Below are 12,898 nucleotides of genomic sequence, written 5' to 3'. Positions count from 1 at the left end.
TAAAAAAGTATTAAAGACTAAACACAAAATCGTGATTTTTTAATGTAAAAATTTATCTGTATAGAGGTTACTTTACAGCGTGGAACCCTTGTTTTCACTGTTTATTTGGGAAATAAGAGGAAAATCAAAAGGAGCGCACTGAAACAGCACTTTCAATTGAATAATTAAATATGTAATAATTCCATAACTCAGTGACACAAATACATTTTCTGTGAATGTGGAATCAAAGGTTTGGAAAGACTATGGAACTCCTAATGGCTGCATGTAGGGTAATGTACTGTGGGTCCCCCGCTCACTGGAAATTAAGACACAATGCAAGATTAACTTCTCTATCCATGCCCAAGAAAAGGCGTGATGATGTCTGAATGACTTGGCTCAATTTCTGACTGTATAAAGATATCATCTCTCTGATCTGATTCAAAATAGAAGCACAAAATGTAAGTTGATTGAAAAACATGCTATTCTGACTTATTTATTCTGATATATTTTAAATCGCTATTCGTTGCCCCAGACAATTTCGCATTTGCAAGACAGAATATTATGCTAAAATCACTGAAGTATGCAGAAAGAAATCTCAGCTGCTCCTTAGCTATTCACTGTGTATTTGGCATGTTCATGCTACAGGGGTGGGGAGCATTCAAATAAATGAACAACGGGGCTGAGAAAGGAACCCAAGAGCCTTGCTTCAGAGTCCCCTGCTAGACCATACAGGCTGGTGCTACTTGTGTCCTCATTATTGCACAAGTGGTGGTACGTGAGTAAAATACATTTGATATGCCAAAATATGATCATGATAAGAAAGTGTTAGAAAAATTACAGCCTGATTATCACATTAGATATGCGTATTTGAAGTTACTTCTCCAATCAGGAAGAGCAGTACAAGCACATATTGTTCAGCGCAGTGCCAGAAGGAAGAAAATGGGGAAGAAACAGAGGGGGTTAAGGGAAACAACATCACCTGCTTCAGATGTTGCTGATGATGAAGGTAGGAGAGATAATACTGGAGCTGGCATTGCAACACTATCAACAGCTGCTGGTTTCCTTCTAGTCATCATGTTACAGGCAGAACTTTCCATTTTACTATGAAGTGAAGTCTGGTCTGCTTTTAAGTGGGGACCTGCAATTCCTGGGGAAGGAAACAAAATTTGGATGAATATTGATGAAGTAACATGGCTGGGGAATACCTGAAAAAGAGTAGTCAGTTGCTGTTCTGCTATGCCAACATATTTCCATATTTCCCTGTGTATGTGCCTGTAATATAGTCTTGATGCTAGCAAGACCACCATTGTTATTTGGTTTTGATAATTTTGCTTAAGGATGTACCATCACCGATCTCTATAAATAATGGGAAACCAACGCAGTAATTCCACAATACTACTTTTTCTTCTCCAAGCAAACACGCCCCCTGATAAATGTGTAAGTACTGACATGTTTCATATGTCTATTGAGTGGATTGTGTATTCATCGTTCCCTGGGTAGTTTATTCTCCACGCATACTTACATACTTCTATAATGACCTGACTCAGTGGGTGTTTCATCTGAGTAAGGAGCAGGCAACAGGAACAGCCTCAATATGTAATTCCCTGTCTGAAGCACATTACGCTTATACTTATTTTTTAGGAATTCGATTCCTAATGAAAATTTACCTTACAGCTCATCAAAGAGATTGGAGTTTTTTAAAAAAGAGCACTTTGTCATACATTTTTCTACCTAGGGATTACAATGCAGCATAAATGAGTGGTAGAAATATACCAAAGAGGTCAAATAGTACAGGAAAATAACAGTTATGCACTCAGGGCTGGTAGATTCCCCCCCCCCTTAACAATATTTCTCAAACTCTCTTATGGTTTGAAACCATTTTGTTTGCTTGTAAATGTGTCAAATTAAACTGCTGGGATTGAAATTTTACTTACTAGATCTGCCTAATCCACCTGACTGTGTATCCACCCATTTCTATGTAATATTTGTGCGAGTTCATGTGTGTGTATACTTATTACATATATAACTGTAAGTATATAAATTTACCAAGCGAAAAGGCAGCTGAAATGCCTTAGTCACTTTTTACAATAAGACTGGGAGGGTTTTTTTTCCCCATTTTAGAAAAATCCTAGCAGTTGCTGCTTTGTAAAAATCTAGTTGCCCAGCTCTCATGAGACCAGAGAAAAGTCTGCTAATGTAAGGACTTTCTGTTGGGTCTTTGCCAAATTATGGAAACCTCTCCCAGTCTCTGTGGTGCTGGGCTTCAACGCACCCCGCACAGCCATTCATTTTTCCAAGGTAATCCTTCATAAATGCCTTCTCTTTTCAAATCTCAGCCTGCACATGGGCCTCAGACAAAATGCGTCAGATTTTGGCTATTAATTTACATGAAGATTCCAAAAGATCACAGAGCAGCTGAGGTTGGAAGGCTCCTTTTGAGATCACCTTGTCTACCCCATCCTGCTCAAGCAGGGTCAGCTAGAGAAGGTTACCCTGGGCCATGCCTGGTTGGTTTTGAATATCTCCAAGGGGAGAGACTCTATAATCTCTCTGTGCAATCTGTTCACCTCAGTCAAAAAAATGTTCAGACATAACCCGCTGTGTTTCAGTTTGTGCCCACCACTTCTTGTCCTGTCACCGGGCACCACTGAGGAGAGTCTGACTCCATCTTCTTTCCTCTTCCCCATTAAACATTTGTACACATAAATAAGGTTCCCCCAAGCCTTCTTTTGTCCAGGCTGAACAGTCCCAGCTCTCACATTCCTTCCTCATAGGACAGGTGCTCCAGATCCTTAATCATCTTTGTGGCCTTTTGCTGGACTCTCTTCCATATGTCCATGTCTCTACTGTGCTGAGGAGCTCAGAACTGGACACACCATACCAGATGTGGCCTCACCAGTTCCAAATAAATGATAAGGATCGCCTCCCTTATTTGCTGGCAATTTTTCTCCTAATGCAGCCCAAGAAGCTGTTGGCTTTCTTTGCTGCAAGTGGACACTGCTGGATCATGGTCACCTTGGTGTCCACCATGAACCCCAGGGCCTTTTTCTGCCAAGCTGCTTTCCAGCTGGTTAGCCCCCAGTTGGTACTGGTATGGGTTATTACTCCCCAGGTGCAGGACTTTGCAGCATTTGCCCATATTAAACTTCATGAGGTTTCTGTCAGCCCATTTCTCCAGCCTGTTGAAGTCCCTCTGGATGGCATCATGACCTGCTGGCATATCATCCACTCCTCCCAGTTTTGTACCTTCTCCAGATTTTTTGAGTGTGTTTTCTACCCTCACCCTGGTCGTTAATTAACATGTTAAATATAAAGGGTTGTCAAGCATTGGACCAGGCTGCCCAGGGAGGTGGTGGAGTCACCATCCATGGAAGTGCTTAAAAAACACATAGATGTGGTGCTTAGGAACATGGTCTAGTGGTGGGCTTGGTAGTCCTGAGTTAACAGTTGGACTTGCTGACCTTAAAGGTCTTTTCCAACCTAAATAATTTTATGATACTATGAGTCTATGACCATTTCCCCTTGGATTCTGGGGGCTTCATTCTGTTCCCTGTCCCTGTCTTCCAGCTCAGGGGGCTGGGTACCTTGGAACAACTGGTCTTATTATTAAGGTCTGAGGAAAATAAGACATTAAATACCTCAGCCTTTTCCTCATTCTTCCCCAGGAGATCAAGATCTCAAAGCAGAGCCAGAAACTGCTGCACACTTCTGTGTCTGTTGGCTGTGCTCAGCCTCTGCAAATGCCAACCAACATTCCCTTGTATTTGCAGCTTGGATCTCCTATGAATAGTCCCTACCTTTGTGCCTTGTGCATGAAATGAGAAAAATCAAAAGACCTATGGATTGTCTCAGAAACTGCGGAAGAAATCTCCAGCAGACTCAGGCACAGCTGGACTGTGGCATCTGAAAGACAGGTCTACAGAATGATCCACTCTGGGATAGGAGTCCTGGCGAACCTGTGACCCGGTATCAACCTGTGGACTTAATGGAGGAGAATGGGTCTGAAAGAAAGAATATTCAGGACTGAGACAGAATTACTGGTCATGTCTTGCTCGAGGGAGATATGCAGAGGAGTCTCTGCCTGTTAGACCACATGTACTTCCAGAGCCTCAAATCCAGTATTAAGCACCTCAGATTCTATCCATTCAACTTCAGCCCCTCTCTGCTCAACTTCTCTGTTGCAAATGAGAACAATAATATACCCCTCATCTCAAAAGCAGTGCTGCGAAAATAAAATTATCAACATTCATGAAACATTCATCTATTCATACCAAGGCTTAGAAATGTGGAATAAATGAGGCATAATGTCACACACTGAATAACGAGAGGAAAATCCAGCTACCAAATAGCTGTTCATTAGGTGAGCATTATATGTCGAATAAAGCAGCATCCCCTAGAATAGCTGGGATATTTGACTAGGTAGTTATGCCTATGAGATCAGAGCACTATAGAACTGTGCATATGCAAAACTGAGGTTTCACTGCTCCATAGTTCTCAAGTTTGAGCCTCAACATTATTAATTCATGAATGCAGTTTGTGTGCAATAAGTGTACATGTGTGGGTGTATCAATACACATGCACATATATGCATGTGCATATGGTACATAATAATGCTAACAAACTCATAAATTCAACATCTGGTTCTAATTAAACTGAAGGGCCTATATAAAGAGCTGTATGAAAACATGCAGCTGTAACCTGTTGACCTCTATTGATAAAAAAAAAAAAAAAAAAGTCTCTGTGAAGCTGTGCTTCAACATATCAAGGGACAGTCATTCATTTTTTCAAAGGTAATCCCTCACAAACCACTTATCCTCTCAAATCTCTACCTGCACACAGTGTTTGCATTAGGGACCTTGATTTATGGATTCCCACTCCTTGGATGGAGAGACCGACTTCCTGTTGCCGTGGTTACTTGGATCTTGGTTCAAGGTTAAACTACTCCCAAATCAAAATCAGTGGCAGGCACAGCATCTAACAGCCAGGTTATTGACTACCCTAGGATGCTTAAAGGTCAAAGACCAAAGTGCTGCTTACTGCCTTTGGGGTGAGTCAATATTTTCAATATTTTTATTCTGTTTCTTCTGAAGAAGTAGTTGCTGCTCAATTACCACCTATCTGGGTTTAGCAAGGTCATACAAATCATAGAGGAAAATCCTCCCCCTACAGAAGAGATACAAATGTAATGAATTACTTCAAAGTCTATGTGGCCCAATTGCAGCTCATCGCCAGTGAATCATGGGTTCAGCCATCTGTCTTTTGTTTTAGGCAGTTGGTTTCTTCAGCCTATATCACTCACCTCACTGAAATTCTCATTCTAAATTGAGGACCAGAAGTAATTTATGGATCTGGAGCAGCCAGTGACGAAGAACCATCAGGTTTCTTTCACAGATACCGAAGTGCAAACGGAGACCCAGAGGCACCATTGGAAAACCACAGAGGTGCAGCGATTTGCTCACAGTGTGTGATTCACGCTGCAGGAGTGGGAGGTCTATCCCTGGAGCGGACGGACCCACTAGTGTAGTACCATCACCTTGTGTAGACTTTTTCTTCCCGTTTGGGGCACTCTGTTCAGAAGGCTTTATCTAAGAGAACCCCCCAGTTCAACCCACCTTTGATTCAAATGAAATTAAATCGTCTGCGACACTATCACAGGAAGGCCAGGGTTTAAAATTCACACACACACATCCATAATTCCACTGTATTTTATCCTTTGCGACTGCTCCAGAGAGAGAACGAGGTGGTGTATAGAGGTAGTCTGATTCAGACCTTATTTATCGCTGGTCTGTTGATCTTTGCACATAACCTCTGAATTAGATCCCTCTGCATCCCACAAAAGATGCATACCTTAATTAGAGGCTGCTTCATCCCATGAAAGACCCATACCTTAACTTTTCTGAGTCCTGTGTGTGTATGCAAGTGAGCAATAGGCAGCAAAGGAGGGAGGAAATCAATCATTATTTCTTTAATGAGGAAGGGCAAAGGGAAAGGACAGCTTCAAAAGCAAGGGCAGATGTGAAGGAGATTATCAATAACCTAAAACAGTAATGGAATTATTAAAATAAGGAATCATGATGATCTTAAGTGAAAGGGTGAATTGGGAGAAGCACTATTCTAGTTCAGGGCAGAGTGGCAGAAAGCCTGTATCAGGGAGCACAACACTGATGTGAAACTGTCCTTTTCTTAAAGATTTATGGCATTCTTCATTCACTGGCTAAGCAACTTATGAGCTCTGACTGATAATTAATACATTAATTTTAAAAGCCTAGTCATTATTGTTGTTCCTAAGTACTTATGTTGCAAGTAATGTGGTCTATCTGAATTGTGCTAGGCTCTGTACAAACAAATTAATTAGCTATCCTTGCTTTACTGTTAAATCACACTCACTCTGCTTATTGCATTCATCTGTTTTCTGTCATCTTGCACTTATATGGAAGGGTTCTTGGACAACATCCACCTTTCTTTCTCCAATTTGCACAATAAAGCACAACACACACCCAGGCTGGAACTCTTAAGTGCCACTTTGAAAGAGATAATAAATATTACTTTTTCCATTGGAAAACAGAGAAAATCAGCTGATAAAAATTGATCTTGGTGAAGCTTCTGCCAGGGAAGATTTTTCTTTAAAGAGTTCTTTGCATTGTATTTCGTCCTCCCCACAGATTTCTGGAAATCCACAGCTGTACTTGAGTTGTTTATGCATCTGACCATTGTTATAGAAAAACTCATACAGATGATTTTTCTTCCAGTATCTTTGCATAATGCAGCTACGCAATGCAGCTGTAAGGGATTGTACATCTAAACATTAAGTTAGTCATAGTATTTGCATTTTGATAACTCCTCTGTCTTGAATAAAGGACCAGAAAAAACCTTGTATCTGGGTGAATCTTTTCTTAAGGCCAATTTTAAATAAATCAGTCAAAAGTTTGGCATTGCATCATATTCCAGAACGGAGAACTGAATTACGATGTGATAAATGTAGTTAAGGAAAGTAATTATTCTTCTTAAAGTAATATTATTACCTTTCTAACTTATGGAATTCATTTCCCTGGTTTCTATTTGACATGTATTATCATTTAAAAATAACTGTACTTTCAATGTACAGCACTGCTTTATGGCTTTAGGTCCTTTTATCTTCCTCCCTTTTCCACTACCACATTAGAAACTTCAAATTCCACCTCTTCTATGTGGGATTTTCTATTCTGCAGGATGTGTCTCCTGAATAAAACCCAGTTCTTGTTGAAAAAAAAATAATTTAAAAATTAAAATTGCTTTCATTGCCAACAGGCGAAAAGTTAAGACATTGTGGAAACTGCTTTATTTCATTCCAGCTATTTTCCCACTTCTTTTTTTTTCTTTTTTCTTTTTTTTTTCCTTAAATCAGGATAGCTTTAGAGAAAGAAAGAGGGAGACCGAGAAAACCATCATTAGATAGATCTTCTGATCTTTATCTGCAGTAGCACAGTCAGAAGAGCTAATGCTATGATGATAGCTTTGAAATCTCTTAGGAATTGGATAAAGAGAAGTGATAGTGATGAACTCCCAGCTAATAAACACAGAGTGCTTATTTCTGCAGAATGATCAATTTCCAGGTGTCCTGAGGCTTGTCTGATACAGTTGATTTACTCATTCTCCCCCACTTCACTAATAAAGCTCAAGTCCAACATCAGATTAGAGAAGAGCCAGATTTCTTAAAGGGGCAGGAGGAGGGCTGGCATCGTGGCACGTAAATGCTGGGAGACATACTAATCTCTTCTGCCTCCTCCTATAACCACCAAGCTGTCTTAAACAGCTGCCTTCCTCTGCTGAAATCATACACTTTATCCGCTTTGGGTTAGTACAGTAATGCAGACAATTAATTTGTTATCTTGTTAGTGGAAATTTAATGCAATGATCTAAAAGAACTCTTACATATTGTGATAAACTTTAGTGCCTCCAGGGCGCTTCTCTTCCATAGGACTCATTTCACATCCCATCCATTATGTAAATGAGATGTGGAAATAGTTTAGTTCCCCTAATGTATCTGTACACTGATAGATTGCACAAAGTCAGCCCTACTGAAACTAATGAGGTTAAATGCATCTTGCCATTCCTTTCTACTTGGGTGAATCTCTGCGCCCGAGTTCAAGAAATGCGGTGCAAGCCTTCCTCTTGGCTTCTTTGGGAAGATAATTGTGTTTCCTGGCAGGGAGCGCGGTGGCAACTGCTGCATACCTGAAGGCTCGTGAGGCGTTACAGAGGCAAGCAGGGCAGCTGCTGTGCTCTCTGCAGCTCTGGTGTTGGCTGCAGAGGCTTCAGACCCCCTTCCACTTTCAAGAGGTGGGTCCCAGATGGTGTGGAGCAGCTGGCTGCAGGAATCTGCAGCCTGAAATGACATGCAATGGTTGAAACCAGAGTTGTTGATGTTCCCGATGAAAGAACTAAACCCAAGGAGGAAAGGGTAAAGGAAGCATTATTTTGCTCATTGTCAGGATAAGTTTTTCATCCCCTTTGCCCCTCCATCTAAGAGGATGCTGAGCTGTAATTTTAAATTTCAAAGGGCCAGTCTCCCACCTGCTTCAAGCCTGTATTGGCAGAGAATTAGACTTCCTAGGAGATGGAGTCTTGAGCTTTGCCTGTTGGCTTTGCTTTGGGATTGCTTTTTCCTGTACTGTTAGAGGAAGAATCATGGATCCTCCATCTCATGCCTTTCCCTCTTCCTCTGCATATTGCAGGCACAAAAATGGAGGGGTCCTGAGTCAGGAGATTGAGGAATATAGGACATGCAGCCTGAGCCATGGGAGATGAGGTGATCTGTGTCTGGAAGCTCAGTCCTTCATGTACTCAAAGATGAAAATTTATTGGAGCTGATGGATGCGGTTTATATTCTGGGGCAGTACGGGACAGTAACCCAAGGGGGCTACACGTGTGCTCCTGCCTCATGTCCTCCAGCCTGCTGCGTGCCCTTCTCTGGCCCCAGCCCTTCAGAGCAGGACAGGCATCTGAATATGTCGTGGAAGAAACCACCAGATTTTGTCATGCCAGGAAGTGATGAACACGTGAAGTGAGGATGCCCAGTAGAAGTTGGATCAAAGTAGAATAACACATTAGTAATATGTGTGTGACAGCGATCAATAAATTTAATGAGACAAGAACTCAAGGGTTCAGAAGACTAATGCAGAGTCATAGGCCTCAGGATCCCAGGCCTTGTGAGCGCGGATTTAAGTTAAAGAGGCTTGCTAATGGGTTCAGAGCCTCAAGTTTTTAGCTGGGAAGAAAGTTACAGTTTACAGTTTTTGGAGACTTAAAGAATCAAGTGAGAAAGACAGAGACCGATGGTGTTGGAGAATTGAAATTTGCCATTATATATCTCAGCAAATGTATCATTTAATACACCGGGATGAAGAACTAAATTCTTTTACAGAGGAGGAAGAAGAAAAAATAAAATCTTGGAAAGAAGTGAAATGAAAAAGAAACGTTTGACGGAGGATGGTTAGGTGGAAAAGCGAGCTAAAGGGCTCTTTTTTAAAGGCATAAAAAACCATTAGGTATGCTGAGTGGCAGAAATAAAAAGACCTGCAGCTAGGAGCAAGGAACTACCTAGAGATGAGTAGTAACACTGAGATATGCTGTCGTAGTGGATGAGGATAGGATCACTGGGGAAGGAGGAAACAGAAGATAGGATTTCTTTCTTGAGAACACAACTGAGAAAAGACAGATGGGGAAATTTCAGTCCGTAAGTAATGAGTAAAGTCAAGGGTAGTGTTTTGAGTTGTTGTTTTTCTTAACAACAGGGATGATAATTTTTAAATGTGGCAGATAGAGCTGATATCCCCTAGGCAAATGGAGTTGGGAGCAGTTCGTATTTATCACAGATCAAATGGGACACTGACAGCTTTGGTAGGAGAGTGCTGGCATGAAGCATAGGGAGAAGAGTCAAGTTGCTACTGGGGGGAGGACAGATCAGGCACAAAGGCTGGGCTGGTGTAATGATGGAGTCATTTTTCAGGCACATTCAGTGCACAAAAAGTGATGAAATCTAGGAGAATTTAGCAAAATAATTAGCAAAAATCTTGCTGAACAAGTTGGACTGAGACCTCCACTGAGAAAAAAAAAAGTGCAATGTTCCTTCAGAAACAGCAAGGCTTCGTTCTCCCTCTGTACAAATTCAGCAAAAGACAATAGATGTATGATGCATAAATTCAGCTGATATTTTTTTTTTCCTAACTAAAATGTTATATTTGCATTACACCGATTTAAGTAGTCATGTGATGCCTGTGTTAGATAAATAATCGGTACCAGGGATTTTGCACTCATCTATCGCAGAAGAGGAAAACATGAGAACCAGGTGGGCACCTCCACCATCCAACCTGGTCCAGTAATGTCTGAACCGGTCCCTAGAGGGGTCCACTCCTTTCTGCTCACTGCAGCTGCAAGCGAAGGCAGCTAAGCTGTGGCGGTAGGCACTTGGGGACCGGTGGGATGAGGATGGGCTGAAAGTCACAGAGCTGATAAGAGCATCCAAGACTGCTGACTTCTAAGTTAGTGTTCTCCCTACTGGGCAAGCTAGTCATTTCATTTTTCTTCTTTATCTGTAATAAGCTATGCCCCAGTTCATACAATGAGAAATTCTCCAAGTATGACATGCATTTGAAGTAAAGTCTCAGCACTTAATAGAAATCCCCATATACCCTGCAGTCTAGGAGAGTCTGCGGAGGAGTTTTTATTTTTAGAAGGTCTCGTGCTGGCTTTGTTTTAATATCTGAGTCCATTCATCCCACTTTAATGCTGATTTATCACTAAAATGAGTGCTTGCTTTATCAGCACCAGAGATGAAAAATAATGCACGCTGGAGTGTATATATCATTCTTCTTCTCTCTCTTTTTCTGTATTTCAGATCAATAGATACGGGATATTTTTTCACCTTTCATTCTGAAAATGACAGTAGTGGACTCCAATATGAAAACTGAAATCTATTTAAACAGATGCATAGGTAAGATCAGAAGTGTTATTGCCAATTAACTTCAGCAGCAAAGAAGTTTAAGAGTTAGCCAGCATTATGGTATATAGGACTTTAATTTTGTTGCCCCTTTCCAATGGCATTCTGACAACAACTGAAATACTTGAAATGACCAAATACAGTACGTTTGGCTTTATTTTAACAGCTCAGACAGACGTAGAAATCAGGATTTTCCCCAAAGTTCATTCTTTTCCTTTTATCCTATATAAGAACCTAGGTGATATGCCATTGCTCCAGTATGAACTTCAGTGTAAAATCTTCGGGTTTACATTTTTTTCAAAGGAAAATTCTGAAGGAAATACTTTATTGAGAGTGGTTTTCATTAAAATTCTTGCTGGAGACTGCTTCCTATAACAGTGTAAGAAGGATGGCAGAGAGACCACATGTAATAAGGTCAGAACTGCCTGCATGGGGTATAGACACAGGAAGGGATCTGACTGATGAAGAAGAGGTTAAAGAGGTGAAGAGTCCAAAGTGGAATGAAATAGGGAAATAGATGGAAATAGGAGACAAAGAATAGATTGGAAAGAAGCTGGAGGAGGGAAATCATTTATTACAGACGTGTGAAAAGCAGATTGACAAGAACCAGAATAAAAAGCATACAGGGAAAACCCTAAATGCTCTTAACCACTGACATTTGGAGTTATTCTATCAACTTGAATGCTGCACGTCTATGCTTGAGCCACTCTATGTTTCCAGAAGGCTTTTCTGCACAGCTTTTGTGCAAGCCTGTCTTCAGTTTTCACATTTGCTGGAGCCAAAACAGAATATTTTAGGTTCTTCAACCAGAGAACTGCTCTCCCTGTGGCCTTATATGCTTCTTTTATAGCAGCAGGCAGACAAAATACAGAAAGGTGCATCAGGATAGGAACATATTCCTTATAAGCATCCACCCTGAGAGAGCATCATGAGGGAGTGGGAGTGATACAAGCAAAGATTTTCTTAATTATGATTGCTTTCCTAAGGTGGCAGAATTTTATTATTCAAAAGGAATGCCTTTAAGTGGCAGAATCTGCTGAAATTCTGACCTTGGCTGAGATTTTGGTCAGGCCATCAAACTATGGAAAAAACAATGAACCTCAGTAAATTACCAAGCACAAGCTCTCCAGCCTTGATGCTCAAAATTGATAGCGTACTTTATTTTCTCAGCACTCCATGTTCCAATATAGATTTACCCAAGGATAAGCCTCAGTTTCAGAAAATTGTTTGCAAAAGCTGGCCTTGGAAATTTTGCAGAAAAACTAGAATTCTTGGAGGAAGAAGTCTAAAGGGATTTTATTGAGCAGTTTGGGCATGAAAAGGCACTCAGGCCTTGTTTTCTTCTACTGGGACAACTGCCCAGGAAAACAGCTCAATCAAATTCAGTATTTTGAATTTTGTCTGATTTGTACTTACACCCTCCTAATGGTGTTTTCTTTCAATAACTGAGGGAATAGGGGGGGTTTCTCATCTAACCTGTGTGTCTACGTGAGAGCTACATGCCTATGCTGCCATGACAGGCAACAGAGATAGATTTAATACAGTCAGAAGAGTGGGGTGGTTATTTCACCTGAAAAAGCGGGGTCTGCTTCAGTCCAGGTTTAATTACTTTCCAGGCTCCATTTGCTAAACTTTCACTGACTATACTGAAAGCTAGGAAATGTGACTCACATCGCGATCTTACACTGCAAACACCCAGATTTGCGTGAAAGGATCCATCCTCCCCGCCAAAGCTCTGTGGCCAAGTCACCTCTCAGGTTTAAATTCCTCTTACTCAAATGGAGAGGCTCAAATGTAGATGGTGCATCCCTGGGCCAGGAATCTAAGCTCTACACAGGCACCTGGTTGTATTTGAAATGCCCTTAGGTATTCGAACCATCCAAGGGAGGCTGGCAGATGTAATAAAGGGCTTCGGGCAAGACCTCAACCCTTCTACAAGAG

At 41.1% G+C, this 12,898-nt stretch overlaps 1 protein-coding gene across 1 annotated transcript in view; it reads right to left on the bottom strand.

Moving 5' to 3' along the window:
• Positions 1-12,898, bottom strand: part of SETBP1 (SET binding protein 1) — a 259,184-nt gene that overhangs the window by 5,339 nt on the left and 240,947 nt on the right. Inside the window, 1 exon segment of the mRNA XM_040580452.1 lies at positions 959-1,126. Coding sequence (XP_040436386.1) covers positions 959-1,126 — 168 coding nt within the window.

This window comes from Falco naumanni, chromosome Z (genome assembly GCF_017639655.2).
Source record: "Falco naumanni isolate bFalNau1 chromosome Z, bFalNau1.pat, whole genome shotgun sequence".
Classification (NCBI taxonomy): domain Eukaryota; kingdom Metazoa; phylum Chordata; class Aves; order Falconiformes; family Falconidae; genus Falco; species Falco naumanni.
Note: the sequence above shows the minus strand (reverse complement) of the source record. Positions and strands in the feature narration are given on the sequence as shown.